The sequence below is a fragment of the Cyprinodon tularosa genome, unplaced genomic scaffold, assembly GCF_016077235.1.
Source record: "Cyprinodon tularosa strain WSP-4 unplaced genomic scaffold, ASM1607723v1 ctg107, whole genome shotgun sequence".
Taxonomy (NCBI): Eukaryota; Metazoa; Chordata; class Actinopteri; order Cyprinodontiformes; family Cyprinodontidae; genus Cyprinodon; species Cyprinodon tularosa.
In genome coordinates, this window is record NW_024037860.1 from 1588318 (window position 1) to 1605682 (window position 17365).

At 36.2% G+C, this 17365-nt stretch overlaps 1 protein-coding gene across 3 annotated transcripts in view; it reads left to right on the top strand.

The window, feature by feature from the left end:
* The first annotated feature begins 1436 nt into the window (after nt 1-1436).
* LOC119785934 (plectin-like) overlaps nt 1437-17365 on the top strand; it is a 158830-nt gene continuing 142901 nt past the window's right edge. For all 3 annotated transcript variants that reach the window (XM_038288968.1, XM_038288974.1, XM_038288982.1), the window contains exon 1: nt 1437-1633. In XM_038288968.1, the coding sequence (XP_038144896.1) occupies nt 1444-1633 (190 nt within the window). In that variant the 5' untranslated portion in view covers nt 1437-1443. The remainder of the gene's footprint in view (nt 1634-17365) is intronic.

Sequence of the window (17365 nt, forward strand, 5' to 3'; positions counted from 1 at the left end):
GTCTCTGAAAATTATTTGAATACACATTACAGAAATGTCATGCTGCTGTGGTGATATAAAAGCTGACTGTTACAGAAAGGCAATGTATGAGCTTATCAACAATGGTACACTGTTCTCTAAAAGTTTCCATGACTGAATATGTTAATGAATATCATTAATGATAGAAAACAAGATTACTTAAAGTAGCAAATCTGTATTTTTTGGGTTGGATTGCACTTATTCTTCCTTTTCATTTTACAATTTACAGAAATATAAGAAATGTCCCAGTTACAGAAGCACATGCCTGGCCAAATGTTTTCTCTAAAACTTTTATTTTAATAAAATTATAGTTTGAGGAATATTTACACAGATACACAATGTTTAGGAAGTGTTACAGTAGGTATGCATCCAAAGGCAATTATTTCTGATTCCAAAATCTCACAAGTTAAAGGAGCTGCTGTGATTCAGGGGTTAAGCATGTGACCCATGTACGGAGGGTTTGGTCATCGACGTGGCCGTCACGGATTTGAGTCTCAGCCTGATGACCTTTGTTGCATGTCTTCCTTCTCTCTCCAAATCATACAAAAATGACATAAAGGCCACTAGTAACTATAAAAAGGGATTCGAGTCACGGCATTTTTCTATTATTAATATTAGGGAACACAGCACTTCGGTCATGAATGCAAATCTTAAACAAGTTAGTTGCTGAAAGGTAGTTTTCAGGTAGCAATCCACCAGACGTTGCCCTTCAAAACTGTACCATATGCTTCTAGCAATGTGTATTTTTTTTGACCAATGGGGCTTTGAAATAGCCACCTCCACTTAGGACCACTTAGCTTTCTAGCAGTCTAATGATCACTGGTCTGAAGTGACAACCATTTGGGTGATCTTTACCAATGTGGAATCTTATGGGATTCCAATGTGGGATCTTCCATGGACACAGAGAAAGAAGTAGTTAGGGGTTTCTTTTATAGCATGCACAGAACGGTGCATCACATGTCCCAATGTGAGTCAAAACCCTCCTTGGCAGTGTCCTGCTGAGGGGCTGTCTTCATTTTGAGAAGAGCAAAACATTTTCATCCACCAGTTTTCAGAATTAATATCATGGCTTATGGCATAACAGTGTTTGTGGAGTCAGTGAAAAATGGTGCCTGTAACTGAATCTCTATGCAGAACATTAATCAATGGGAAGTATGTGAAGTAAGTAGAATTAAAATTCACAACACTATATCATAGCAAAAGTAACCCTGTGGCTTACAATATTACAAGTTGGTACTCTGCACTCCAGGTTATGATTTCTATTGGAGTACCATTAGTAATTGTAGGTCAATGAAACTGCAGCCTGAATTTAGGACTTGGGGGGAAAACAGGCCTCGTAAATTGCATAATTACTGCTAATAAAGGGAGCCAAATTTATAGCATCAATCTTACACTTGGTTCTTTCTTGTCTCCATTAGGTACGTGATGGCATCTCATAAAGACAGACGCAGGGATAGAACCCCGTTGGAGGAAACCTGTGAGGAGAAATACAGCATTCCTTCTCCTGGAGACACCCTGCCTTGGAACCTATCCAAACTCCAAAGGGTCAAACGCTCCAAATCTGCCTCAGGGGAAGTCCTGGATCCAGCAGAGAGGGCTGTAATTCGCATCGCAGGTAGGATGATCACTTCACAAATGCGTATTTAAGATGGTTAGCCAACTTGTACCATGCTGCAGCATAAAAATATGTTGTTTACAAACTGCATTTCTTACCTTGATCAATTCAGGATAAAATAATAAAAATGTTTCTTGAGCTCATTATCCTACAGAAATTGTTAAGCTTGATAAAAAATGTATGATGGCAAATTAAAATAAAATTCAAATAAGTCAGTAAGATATTTTGAGTCTGATTTATTAATTAATATAATTAATTTAAAGCCAGATTTTAAACACTTTTTCACTCTTAATGCTTTGCAGTCTTACATATTGGGTTATGTTTCACATTTATGTCAGCATATATCAGGCAGACAATAAAATACAGGTTCTTGTCTTATCAATTGGTCTTTCTTATATTTTACCTAGTCAGAACAATTCATAGTACACAGGATCACAAGTGTAGAACACCTTGAAAAACTACATAGATCTCTCTTACTGCATCACAAGAAAAAAGTTCTGCATAGTAATTTTGACAAATAACAGCATAACCCATACACCGGCAACTCAAGACCAGAATGACATTTAGACATTTATATTTAGAAGAGAGAATGAATGTTTCTGTTCCTGTGGAGCATGTTTAGCCTTTAATTGCACTGAAAGACTTGACTGGACTCAGATGATTCAATAAATCTTGAGAAAGATTAAAAAATATGACCTCTGTTACCTTTGTTGTCAGTTTGTATTCCAAAGGGGCGAAGTGTAATTAGTTCAGTTGTTATTTAATTAGGTTTATACTGTGTTTGAAAACTTATTTCTAATTTCAAACTATCTGATACTTTTTTGTGTTGTTTTTGAAATTAATAAAAAGAAAGCTACAAATAAATTATTTGAAGGGAATTATGTACGGCACAATTTTGGCATATGAAGAATATTACGTACATTCATCATAGTATAAGCATATTAAAGGCATACTATGCAACATTTTTCAGTTAATTAATGTGTTCCATAACGTTTTGGATGATCAAATGAGTCATTTCAGGTCGAACAAAGGTTTTCTCGGCCGCCCTGGTGGTCTGTAGGGGAAATACCGCACTTGCAATTGCAGGAGCCCTCGGCCTGCACCCACAGGCTCAGAAGTCTCGTGCATCGTCTTGCTTTACGGCGAGAATTTGGCTAACTACAATCTTTGTTATTTAGACACTTGCATAACAAATAATGTATAAAAACAAAACAACAAAATAGTCACTTACCGCAGTAGACATGGTGATTTGTTGCGTTCGCCTGTCTGCTAAGCTCAAAACAACCGCGCCTGGCTTGACGGAGAAACCAGGAGAACAGCTAAGCATATTTACGACAGTGCACTTTTACTTTCGCCCTCTGGGTGGAGCCTCGCTAGAAAATCAACACCGGTTGCATAGTATACCTTTAAGGCAGCAGCCTATAAGTAGAGTTTTAAAGCATTTTAACATTTTCAAACTTACCATATTTCCAAGTTGATTAGTTAGATTTTTTTATTTGATGACAGCTGTAGATTTGAGTAAACCACCAATGTAACAACAAATGGTCCAAACATAGATTTCTACAGCTTTCATACCGTTTGGGTTATTCATTAGGTGGAAGAAATATATGATTTTACAATAAGGGAAAGAAAATCAGTAACAAAAAATAAATATAATTTAAGGTTTCAATCAGCCTGTAAGAAAAGCCATCTAAGTAATTGTCATGGGAAATTACTAAATTCTTCAGCTGTAGGAGAAACTTTTGTTTCCTATTCCAAACGGCTGCATCTCCTTTACTGTAATGTTTTGGTTGCTAGAGGCTGACGTGTTAGGTCCTTATATAAATCCCTAAGCCAAAAGAAACCAATTTAAAGGGCTACTGTAACAATAAATCAATGACATGGATTTAATAAGCAGAGGAAGCCTCTATCATTCATCATATTCAATAAGCATTGTCACCGCTAAAACAAGGACTTTTATTAGTAGTACAGCAACCATTTGACAAGTACATGCAGTTTATATAATAAATCTTGTTATGATGTTATTGGTACTAATTCTACTTTCTGGATGTGCAATAACTGCCCCCTCCATGATGCAATTCCACTTTGCAGGCTGATGTTATTAGCCGTAGCTGTTCTTTAACAGTGATATGAGCTTTAGGGGCAGTTATGATGAGCTGTTACATTCATTAACAGAGTGTAAGTGTAATTAAATACATTTTGATACTGACTCACAACAAATCATATTAGGGCTACAACGAATGATTATTTTAATAACCAGTTATTCAATAGATTATTCTGATTATAAACTGAATGATGTGGCAACATTATGTAGATTGTTGCCTAATTTCTTAAGCTTATTTAATGTGTTATAGGCATACATACAGAAAATGCAAATAGTTCAGTTCCTTTTTTGAAAAAAGGAAATAAAAAGTATGCATCTGCTGCAAAATGTGCTTTTTAGGTGAGAGAGAGGTTAAGTCTAAAACCACCTCCTCTGTTTCACATGATTAAAGTCTCCTGCAACAGAGTAAAACATCTCTGGTGGCTTTATCTACTGTGAGGTCATGGTGTCATACAGCTCTATTGATACTTTGTTTGCATCAGGTCCCTGTAAGATGTTGGCAGTGGTCATTTATCCTGCTGTAAATTCTCGAAACAGATAGTAATGCCAACATTTAAGTGTCATATGTTCTATATCCGTATATAGCTGCACCTTTTTAGCAGTTCACAGTTTGGACACCAACATTCATGTACATTCGGAGACCTCCTTCCGTGTTTTCCCAAACCCCGGTTATGGTCTGCTCAGAATTACTGAAGACCATTGATCTAGAAGGCTGAATCTGGCATTTTACTGCTATGCCAGGTTCCCATCAAGCAAAGAACACCGCATTTCTTAATCTCTGTATGAACGTAGGCGTGACAAATCTCCGTTGTTATCCAATGACTGGATAATGGCCAGAAAGAAATTCAGAATCAGTGGCTTCCTAGCCTTTAGCCTGGCCAGCGCGCCTTTCCCTCTTATTTTTGAGGTACCAAGCATCCTCTTGAGCGTTGCTACCCGCAATCAGCTGTGCAGTTCTTTGTCTTGCTGTCTTCCCAGTGCTGATTTCAGCCTTAGCGATATATAGAAAAATGGCCATAAGTTCTATTAAGTTGTATTCAGCTGTGAATTTAGCACTGAACTAGTGTCCAAATCAGCCCCAGAGGAACTAAAATAAGCCTTAATCCTGGCAGCTGGAGAACCTACTGCACCTCTTAGCGCTAAAATGGCAAAAAAAAAGACAAAAAAATTGTTTCTGGTGAGCTTTGGTTTCAGTGTTGTTGATCTGACATAGTTTAACATAGGTATGCAGGATATTGGGATTTTGGCCGATATCCGATATGCCGATATTTTAAAACTCATGTAGCCGATAACCGATATCGATACTGATGTTAAAGCTGGACAAAAATAAGTAGTCATTGAAAATAGCAGTTTTGTTATCCATTTCTGACACTTTGAAAAATAATATACTCAAATATATTTTCATATGCTGATATCAAATAGATTTTTAAAAACGCGGTATCGATCTATTTTACTTTCAAAATCTCGTGAAATTTCATCGTTCTGTTACAAACTCTCGTGATATTTTGCAAATTCTTGTGAGATTTTGTTAGTAAAATAGATTGATACCGCGTCAATATATCAACATATAAAAATATGGCAAAATTTTGTGAATTTTCGGGGGATTTCGTAGCATAACGATGACATATAGCAATATTTCATTAGTAAAAGAGATTGATATGGTGTTTTTAAATGGCAATATATCAGCATATGAAGATATTGTGATATTTTAATGTCTCAATATTTTTTCCCTCGTCTTTAGAAGTTTTTAAGTCTGTAAAAAAGAAGTTTTTGAGGAAGAAGAAGTAGTATTTTTTTTAGACTTTAGAAACTCAGAAGCTGATCAAATATCGGGTTAAATATCGGTGGGGTGGCCGATGTCCGATATTCAGTTTTAAGGCCGATACAGGCCGATACCGATAGGGGGCTGATTATATCGTGTATCCCTAGTTTAACGTAGATCTGTTTTTCCAGAAAGTTAGTGTTTTTGAGCAATGCAGACAGCGCTAAAAGAGAGCTGTATATGAGGTCAACAGGGCTTGAATGCACATTTGATTCCCCAGAGGAGAAGAAGAAAGTGACTTGGGTGTTTCTTACCTACATTTTTGGAAAAATCATTCCCTATAGCTTTGGTTTTGGTTTTATGTCTGTTTCAGTCTCCTTGAACCCCAGTCGGCCTCGGCAGATGGCTGATCATACGGAGCCTGGTTCTGCTGGTGGTTTCTTCCTGTTAAAAGGGAGTTTTCCTCTCCACTGTCGTACAAGCATGCTGGGTGTGAAGGATTGTTGAACAGTCAATGAGTCGATGCAATCAGCTGGTTTTTCTTAGATAGAAAACTTTGAACCAATATGACTGTATGATCTGGTTGAATTGTCTCTATAAAGTGCCTAGAGATGACATGTGTTGTGAATTGGCACCCTATAAATAAACTGAGTTGAATTGAATTTTGGTCAAGCTGTGCTGTTGTTTGTTTATTTCTTTCTTTATGATGTCCATTTAGACAATTTGGTTATCTTAAATACATTGATTTTTTTCTTACTGAGGTAGCTATATGGTTGATTTAACAGCCAAAAGTGTCGTAACATAAACCAAGAGAGTTATTAGATTCATGATAGAAACAGACATGATAGAAAAGCTGCGTTAGGGGTTTTGCAGGATAGGATATGAATGTTGGCCAATTACAACCCACAATGCAGTGTGTCCATCAAACCAGGCTTTTTTTCCCCCGTTTGTATTGAATTACATTTGCTAAAAGCACACTATACTTAAAACCATGGGGTGTCTGCTCAAGCATTGACCTTTAGATTGGTCTGTGCTTTAAAAGCAGACGTCTCTACACAGCCCTGCTTAATAATTCATTACGAACAGGCTCTGATCCCATCTTTAGTGAATGATGCACACAGACTGTCTCTCACAAAAGCACATCTGCAGGGGAATCAGTCATCTTTATGACCAGTGCTTTAAATTTTTCAGCAATTCTATGTCACTATTAGGCTTCAAATTTTCAGGAAAATTCAAAAAACCATCCACTGCCTATTATGTTGTCATCATACAGGATGGGAATAATATTGTGTAATTTACATATACAGTTTGGAGAAATGTAGTGTGCTTCTGTGTTGAGCCCCCTGAAGCAGTTCTAGACTATACTTTAAAACCTTTTGCTGTATTTACAGAGGTGATTCTTCATGATTATTTCTTTCCCAACTTTACATTTCTAAGAACAGAAAGATTCAGGCATTTTATATTAACAAAATAGCTCATATTCAGTTTGGACAAAATGTGTTAGAACATAAATTTTGCCATAGATTTCTCTGTGTACATGTTAGCCTTTGTAACAGATGGTTTTCATACCTGAACAGATACGGTGTAGCTCAGGTTTTAAGTAGGGCTGCAACTAAGGATTATATTTCAAATTGTTATTAATCTGTTGGTTATTTTTCGATTAAACAATTAATAATCAGATAGCAAAATGTTCCTTAAAGAAGACTTTTTACAAAATTAAACCAGGAGAAACAAACTTTTCCACTTAAGGAGTTCTAGATAGAGCATATTGACACAATTTAGTTATAATTGCTGCTCAGGGTGGGTTGCTCTGTCAGCTAAAGGCATGTTATAGAGTTTTTATTCTCCAGTTAACGATTAATTGATTACTAAATTAGTTGATGATTATTTCATAGTTGATTAATCACAATTAATCTGATTAATTGTTTCAGCCCTAGTTGTAAGTTTCATTATCATAATGCTCTTCATTATCTCTATGCATACACAACAGCAAAGTTTTATTTCAAGCGTCACAGCTTTAACAAGAGGAAAAGTTGGATGCTATGCAATAAAGTGTAGTTAATAGTGCAAGTACAAGTTAAAAGGGAAGTAATGGCTGAACAGTTATAGGGAAGAACATAAAAAAAACAATAAAGAAGGTTCTAATTCTGATGTTTAGGGTTATCATTCTGCCACTAGGTCAACCATCCGCCACAGTCTTCATTCTTTGGAGCCTGTAACAGTTTTTCTTCCTAACTAATCCAACAAATATAGTCCCACATCATGATCTTGCCAGCACTGTGTTCTCCATCAGAGTGATTTATTCAGGGTAAGCTGCAGTCTTAGTTTTTTCCACACATGGAATTCGGCATTTAGTTGATAATTTGAAAATTTTTTATATTTCTTATGGCTTTCTTTCAATATTAACTTCTTGTGGAACAAGACATGGCACTGATTTCAGAAAGCAGTGGCATGTCAGTTTAGCTGAATAGTCATTTTTTGTGAGATGTTCAAAGCTTTGAATATTGTTATCAGACTTTACTCTGCTTAATGTTTCCCATACCTTTCACCCTGTCTTGCCTGCTGTGTTTCTTGCTCCCCGTGATGCTATTTCTTTACTGATTCTCACTTAGCAACATTTAAGGCCTTCACAGAGCACATTATTTATACTGAGATAAAGAAAAAAAAATGTCCTAACACTTCGAAGCTGTACTTTATTTGGTCCGTCCCATAACATCCAAATGAAATACAATAAGACTCTTGTATCCAGAAGTTATAGGGAAATATTGATGGTGTGAATACTTTTGCAAAGGAATATGACTGTTGATCATCATAAGCATTCATATAAAAGCTTTTTATAAAGATATAATTTGCTGCTGATGCCATAGAACATTCCTCATGCGGCAGTAAATCATTTGTCCAGCAGGTGGCGTTTTTGTGCTATCATACACAGATTGGCCAAAAGCATTAATTCTAAAAAACCATCACTCCCTCTGGAAAATATGTCTCATTTTCCGTCCAGTTCTCAAATAGCACTAAGTGCATAGTGAACTACTTGTTTCCTTGCTCTTACTGAGCTTTTCTTTATTTCAGCAGACAATAGGCTGCGTGCCATTTGGGGAAGCCTTTCATACTAAACTTCTCCATTGCTTCAGTTTTATAGACTCATCCTTTCTAGCTGCTGTCATTAAAAATCAAAAGGAATTAGAACAAAGAATCCTGGTGCTTACAAGTTCCAAAATTAGGAAATTATTCACAGCCGATTTGGGGGAAACTAGACAGATAAAAAGATCAACAGGAGTTTTTTTTCTTTCTGTTTGGATTATCCAGAAGAGGGAGCCAAGCCTGTTATTGCAATAGTCTCACAGGCCTTGTTTGTCTGTGCCTGGAAAAAAATATTACCACTCGATTGCACCATTCTGACAAATGTGTCAAACACTTTTTATAGGCATGGCAGCAGTGGTGGTAGGGAAAGTCAGGGAATAGGTCATAGGCTGGTTTCAGTGTCAGATGCATCCTATTATTTTTAATCATTATAAATCTGACTTTGGATACTTTTAAGTTTTTAAGTTGTTCAAAAGGTTCAAAATGACAAAAAATATTTGCAGTGGTTTATTCATACATGCATCCTATGTAGCACAAAGAACATCAAAAACAGTTTAATACATATTTGTTTATCAAAATGATATGAATTAAATCTGAAAATATATAAGATATTGATACACCTTCTATAAACAAAGTATTAGTCAGTCATAATGCATGTTTTCAGTATTTAAGTGCATTAATGTAAGGCTATGGAGAAAAGTATTTTCTCACTGTAGGTGCTGTGATTTGTTGAGACTGGTTTGTGGCATATTCCAAGCAATTGCTTTGAAAACATGTTAACAATGTAGCCGTTCTTGTTTTGTAAGTCTGACCATGTAGATTAGCAAGTGAAAGGAGAGAGACCACAAGAAGAAAGAAAGTTGAGATAACAAGGAGATGTTTTACTGGGGAACCTGTGAAGTATGTTAAACCTCTGAGAAAGTCAGTGAATAATCCAAATGTCTTCTATAAATTAAATGCACAAAACTGCAAAGAAAATTATACTTAAGAATAAAGTGATCTATTGGCTAAAATAAATAAAACATCAATTTATACTGTACAGACTAGTTTTATACAATACATCCACTGTTTTCCTCCTGTGTGATATTTTGAAGTTCAAATTTATTTGTAATCGGAAATTTCTTCTTAGTTTGTTATTTTGAAGTTCGTCCCTTAATCTCCTTAAAAATGCAGCTGGAATGCAAACATAAACTACTTGTCTGACCAGTGTCCACACAGACAGATTATATGCTACAGTGGAACTCACAAACTCACTGTTCGAACCTTACATGACAAAAGCTTGGGTGTGTGCCTTAAAGAATGCACATGCGTGCATGTGCGACAACCCCCCGTATGCACCTGTTGAGTAATGTTGAAAGAGTTCTGGGAAACAAACACCCGGCCTGCCCATATAAATGCATACTGTGTCCCTTGCATTATTTTTTTCCCCTCTCAGTGAGGTTTAACATACAGATCTTTGGTTGTTCAGCCTAACTTGGCATTTCCGTCTCGCTGACCCTAGTTCTGTTTTGAGATCTGGCTTTATGTAATAGCATAGGAAGCTAGTTTAATAAAGCTAGTCCCCTTTATAAAACTCTTAGGTGCTTTCAAATTGAATATGATCTAGCAGGAACCTGCGCCAGAGACTGTTTATAGCATGTGATGTGTTAAAGGTTTACTGCAGTTGCCTCTCACTACAACAACTGCAGTTCTGATGTCCTGAGGTGAACTTAACTTTTCCTTTAACTTCATTTATGTAGACATAAGAAGAAGATATTATGACATTTAGTCTAAATGCTTTGCTCTCACTTTGTCATCTTAACATAGAAATCTGAAACAAAAATGTCAGACATCTTATAGCTAAAACTGAAAGCGTAGCATCTTTCTTTTTTATGATAAAGTAATATAATGTTTATTGCAGTCATAAAGATATACTTTTCTTATTTATTTCTTGTTATTTTGCAATTAAATGAATTGAATCATACAAAAAAATATAAAGAAAATGTGCTAAGTTTAGTAGTTATCCATTAAATGTCATTTTTTCTCAGAATATTGTGCCTTTATTGCCTTTATGCTCTTTATTGGGTAACAATGGGAATCCAACAATCTCGTGTCAGTAAGTTAATTACTGCAGCTTTTGGCTCAGGTTGCAAGCTTTCAGTCAGCTGCTTTGCTGCATAGCTTTCCAGTTGCAGCGCTACAACAGCATTACATTTAATAAGAGCAATAAAGGGTGTTACTTTGATTACCACAACGTGACTGTGTTGTATTCCTTTATTACAACGGACCAACCACAACTAACGGTTACCTTGACAGCAGATCATTTCAGCAAATATGAATGTCGGTCTGTGTTTTTGCTAACTTTATATTCTCAACAAATTAATCTTTTTTAAAGAAGGTGGATTGGTTAAGTTTCAGCCAGCTGAGCAGCAGTGTGGCAAAAAGTCAAAATGTGAAGAAAGGTTTTGGTAGCCTATAAATTGTATTTTATAGAACTTGCTGGAGCTAGAATCCAGAACTGATCTCCCTGTAATTATATAATATAAACAAACTGGTTAAAGACTGAGGAGTCTGAAACCTGCAGAAAATAACAAACTCTCTGGTTGTGGTGGTGAATTTTCCCTTTGGACTGAGTTTGAATATACAGAGGCACGCATGCTGCTACAGCAGTAATAACAACAGGGAGTTTAGAGTGGGCTTATCGTGTTTCCTGTCAGGAAGGTCTCCTGACTGATGTCATTTTGGCTTAGGCCAAAGTAAATGACTGATATTGAGGCTTTGCAGGCATTTTCCTTTTCCTACATCAGATCTTTTCTATTGTGCCAAAGCCTTCTGCATCACTAAGACATCACTCAGTGATCTCTGGTTGCTTAGTATTTGTAATCATTTCCGTTTTAAGTGGCGCTGAAAACACTGATTTTAATGTTTAGTTTTTGTGTTTTTTTCCCATCTGTGAGCTGTCTTTTTTTCACTAACTTCACAGGTTAAAACCTGCTGTGTGTTTAGTATTCAGTAGTTGCTCCAAACCTTGATCTTTATGGTGGATGTCAAGGGCATGTCTGCCCTGAAAGTGCCTGTGAATGTATTCATGGTGCTGCAGGCATCATCTTTCTTAGGGAATGACTAAGACAGGTACCAGATGGAGATTTTTACTAGAGCACAGACGGAGTAGACATTTTCTTGGGCCTAAGGTAAAAAACAGTGGAAATAAAAACACAATTTTAGCATTGAGTTATTTAAGCATCTAGGGGGCCAATCCTATATATATCACAGTTATTAAAAATAAGTGTTTCTTGATAATTCCAAGGTAATAATCCTATGCTGTTTACTTAGTTCAATGGTTACTGAACTGGTTCAATGAAAGCTTTCTGAATCTTAATGTCAGCAAACAGAGTATTGTCAGGCCAGGTAAATAATTGGTCTTCAGCAAATCCATCTTCTTCATTCACATAAAAGTCAAATTGGCAATGAAGGCAAATTTTGAATAAAGAATATTTCATATATTCTTACATTTTATGCTTAGAATCCATTGCAATAACCACCAGCATGACAGTGACATATGTTAAGGATTGCCTTCGACTGTTCTAGTTACTGTAAACAGTTCAACTAAAACATATTTTCTTTAGTCCAACTGTTTTTAATATTCTTTTTTGTTTCTGCATTTTTTTATTTTTTTATTTTTTTTCCTACTTGCTTTGATTCTGTTTTATCTTCCTGTATTTTAATCATGTAAAGCACTTTGCATTGTCTTTGTACTGAATTGTGCTATACAAAGAAATTTACCTTTCCTTGTCTTGCCTTCAAGTATCTTTATGAGAACATATTCCTATCAGTAATATTAATAGGTTTTGCTAAATCATTTTTAGGGTGTTGCACTGATCTAGTTTAAATGTATACAGCAAGTGAGATAAAAGAAACTCCCTTATAGCACTGCTGTTCTAAATGGATATAATGTAGACAGGTACGTTAGCAGGGCAAATATAGATTTGCTGTTTGCAGAGATGCTATAATATGCAGATTCTGTCAGTAACCATTAACATGTATTATAATTTGCTCCATTTTCTATAAGGCTTGAGTTAAAGAGCTTTGGAGGGATTGTGTCCATTCACAGGGAATGAGTTGGTTCGATCAAACAATCAAGTTAACAGAGTTCTACTGTGGTCATATGGGGACCGTACTCTATGCACACGTACCCTCAGTGTCTTATAATGCAGAGCAGGATGCCATTGTTGCTCCATAAAGGTTCTAGAGGTATGTTAAATCAGCTTACAGCAATTTGTTTAGATCCACCAATATCCGGATGTGGATTAAACATAGCCCACGTGTTTGTTTAGCATGTGACTGAGTTCTTAAGTCAGTCTAAGCTATTATTATAGTTGCTGAAAAAGCTCAAATACCTGAATGTAGGTTTAAAGGGTGGCATTCACAGTTGAAAAGTTGATTTGCCTACTTGTTTGTTCCAAAAGTGGACTTTTTTTCATTTTGTGGGGTTCGCTTTCACACTGTACTTTCTGTAAGGTAGATGATACATGTAAACAAAGCCACACTTGTGACGATCACTGCTCATTTTGGACAGAATGGGCACAGCAGACAGAATGGTCCGTTCCTTCGAGCATGACAGCACAGACCCAGAACTTGAGAGAAATTATTGTTGAAGCGTCATTGTGTCAAGACCAGGTCATTCCAAGCAGGTTTTGTGGCATTCTATTTCAAATGTTCAAACAGCATCTGAGAATCTTGCCGCAGGCCGAAGGGGACAGTATGCTCTAAGCTCAGCAACAAACAGCCGATCAGGTTTGACTTCACTACTTTCACTATCAATGTGAAACATGAGCCCCTTTTAAAGTGGCTCATTAAATCTAGAAAGGTGTATGTTTCTTGTAGTTTGGTAAGACTTTACCAAACTACAAGACAAATGGATACAAGACTTTAATATTAATTTGAAAGTGATACGTAATGTGGTTTATTCAATAAATACATTATAAATAAATCAGAGGAGCCGGAGCATTTGTCATGCATTTATCGTTAGTGAGGTAAATCTGCCAAATTTATCATGATAGTGATTTGAGGTCATATCATCCAGCCCTACTAGGTTTGATTGTTGAGCCAGGACTAGGCTTGTCCGATACGTGGATCGGATCGGACGCCGATATTGGCAAAAAAATGCGTATCGGCAAAGCATGTAAAAATGCTGATCCAGACTGCCGATCCAGTTTAAAAAAAAAAAATATGGTCCGTATTTTCCAGTTTCACCGATTGAAACGATCCATTCCACTATTTTGCGCCAGTGTTCCCCGAATCCGGTCCGCATTTTCCAGAACACCTTCAACACACCCACAGGTCTTTTTGGGTCTGTCTCCCAGCCTAACCATTAAAACAGGTGAATTGGAAGATAGCGGGGAAAATGTCAGCCGTGTGGGATTATTTTATCTGCACGATGTGTAGATGGAGACTAGGTGTGGAGGAGATTGGGGAGTATAAGGCATTTTTGTGTAATAGTTCACTATTATTTGCACTGATTTTTTTAAGCAGCGTCTTTTTTCAAGAGTAGAGTCCTGATTCTAAGTTAATAGAATATTTTCCATATTCTGTTTTGCATTTTTATTCAAACTTACAGTAATACTTGCACCTTTAACTGTTTACGGTTTTACTGTTCACTGTGCAATTTCAGATTGCTATTCATAATTTTGTCCAGTTTGTGTTTATCTCTTAATAAACAGGTAAGTTTGTTGTTACCAAGCATTGTGTTTTATTCAATCTCACCTAATTCAGCTGGCTAGATGTTATCAAGAGTACTAAAACCCTTTTCAACATGAGTCTTACAACTAAGGCTAAATACTTTAACCTAAACTTAAATACATGCTCGGATAGGCTGGTATCGGCCAGTATCGGTATCGGGATCGGAAGTCCAAAAACAATATCGGTATCGGATCGGAAGTGCAAAAACCTGGATCGGGACATCTCTAGCCAGGACCATGTTTTTTTATGAGTGTATTTACACTTCAAATTCTAAAATAAACCATTGTTCTGAGCAGAGACGCTAAAACAAAAAAAAGGAACTACATGTATGAATGTATGTTAATTTAAATGCTTAAGAAAGTCAAGTATGGAATGAGTATAACTGTAGAAGCATACTATAGCAAAATGTTAAAATAATGAACCCTATGAAATAAAAAAGAAATCACGTTTAGTTGAATTGGTTCACTCCTGTTCCTTTTCTCATCATTTTGGAATGTTTGTACCGTAGATTTAATCTGAAATATTGAGCAATCTAACCTGTTTAACTGTTATCTAATCAAACATTACACTGCATGAAAAGTGGGATTTTCGTCAATATACGGCACTGTAGATTGTCGTGGAACTTCAGGTTAGCGGCAGTTTACGGCAATTTGCACGCTTCGCCGAAAACTCCCGTAAATTGTCAGAAATTGACGTGGAATTTCTTAGGCAGTGTTCCCCCCATGCCTCCCCCCCATGGAATTCTAGGGGAGGCTTTAACATGTAAATGAACATGCTGTGAGCTATACAAATGCAAACCAGGGTTGCAGGAGGGGTAAAACCCCCCCCTGCAACCCTGGGTAAGAAAATCTCTGATATAAAGAGATCAGGTATAGCCTCTTACATTTTAGCTTGAATTGATTTATTTAATTAAAGTATAGAGACCAAAACAGATCTTTAGCTGACAGAGCAATACATTTAGAGCAGTAATAATTTTTTTTTAAATTTGCATTTAAGATAAAAAATAAAATGTTGTCTGTCAATATGCTCAATTCACAATTACTTAAGTGGAAAAGTTTCAAGAAATGATTCTGAGATGATTCACTTTATAACATGGCGCATTATCCTGTTGGAAGTAGCCATCAGAAGATTGGTACACTGTGGTCATAAGGACAAAGGTCAGCATGCTAAATTGGTTTTAAGTGGCCCAAAGTGTGGCAATAAATATCCCCCAAATAGATGGTAGAAATAGATCAGGCTCAGTATAGCCTAATTATAGACTCTTACATTTTAGCTTGAATTGATTTATTTAATTAAAGTACGCTAGATTACTGTGTATGCAAATGTTATGTAAAAAAAAATACACAAAATAATTTACTTCAAAAATTAGTTTTAATCAGAATCAGTTGGCTGTAATGGTTAATTTTTTTTTTTAGATTTCCACTTTTTTTTTTTGTTATTGAATATATAAGAAAACAATAACAATCTCAAATAACAAGTCAATAACAAATATTTCAATACAAGAAGAAATATCACAACTCCTGCTTTTGAAAAATAAAATTAAATGCACAGGCTGGAACAAAGTATAAAATAAAATTAAATAAATAAAAATAAATAAAATAATAATAGTAGTTAAAGTAAATTAATCAGTGGGGACTACCAACTGAAATTCTTCAATTAACTCAAACAATTTAATTACATTTAAATTCTGCATCTTTCTCAGACATCTTTTGAAAAGGGAAAGTTCATTTTTGAGAGCAGAGATTGAGAGGGAGCATTTTGCATAGCGACATTTATGGATATAATACTTTGTTACAATTATTAGAATATTGAATTCCAAATTTTTTTTTCTTTAATGGATAAACCGAATTGAATGTTTTGCCAGGAAATAAAATCTAAATTTATTGTTTTAGAAGACAGAAAGGTTCGAAGTTGATCCCATAAGTTTAATACTTCTTTACATTCATAAAAAAGATGTTTAGTTGTTTCCAATTGAGTTGTACAAAAGCCACAATTCTCAACATTAAACTTAAATCTCTCTCTTAAAAACTCATTTGAAGGATATATGTTATTTATTATTTTAAATTGTAATTCTTTATATTTAGGAGGAATTGGGAATTTCAAATAATTTGTCCTAATTTTAACTATCATAGATTTCTTAAAATTTTGTAAGAGAGCTGTGCTTTTTGTTCTTCCTGGGTACATATTATTTATAGAATATTGATTCAAAAACTTGTTGTTGCATTTATTATCTCTAATGTCCACCTGCTCAAATTCAATCTTATGGAGACAAACAATTGCAATTGCAAACAATTTATAGGTGCATTACCGCCACCTTCCAGAATGGAGCGACGCGAGCTCTTCTCGTGCGTCCTTCCGTATAACAATGACGTCGTATGTGATTGGAGGAGCCTGATGAGCCTTCGGCCCCATCGTCCAATCACGTGTGAGCTTTTGTGCACTACGACTTCTCGCGAGACCAGCATATTAGCAGACATGTTTGTGTTACTATAGAACTTCATCTCCAGTTACCGTGTTTGTATTTTGTTGTTACGTGAACAATGCCTGCACGACGTCTCGCGTTCAACTCACCTCCAACTGCTCTTAGTCCACAACTTTCGGCCAGCCCGCAGACTGACGAGAAGAAACTGCTGATTGCTGTCAGCGGACTGTCTCGTCAGCTTGCCCAACATACTGCCGACATGAATGAGCGCCTCACTCTGCTGGAGAATTCGATGCACTCCAGGTTGTAGTCCATAGAGGACAAGATGGCGGCTCTGCAGTCGAGCAACTTTCCGGGATATACGAACTCAAGGAAGAGAAGACGGGTGCACAACGCCACGCTAGCGGTAAATATATGTTCGATTACTGGTAGCTATGCTAAAAGCAGCCTAGCTTAGCTAGGCAAGCTAAAGACAACCTAGCCTAGCTAGGTAAGCTAAAAGCAGCCTAGCCTAAAGCTTTATTAAAGTGTATTTTTTGTGATTCACAGGATGCAGTATGCCGTCTTAACAACTCGGAGACTAATTGCAGGCGCTATGAACCGGAGCAGGGGTAAGGTTTAAAGAATATGCTTTCATTCTGC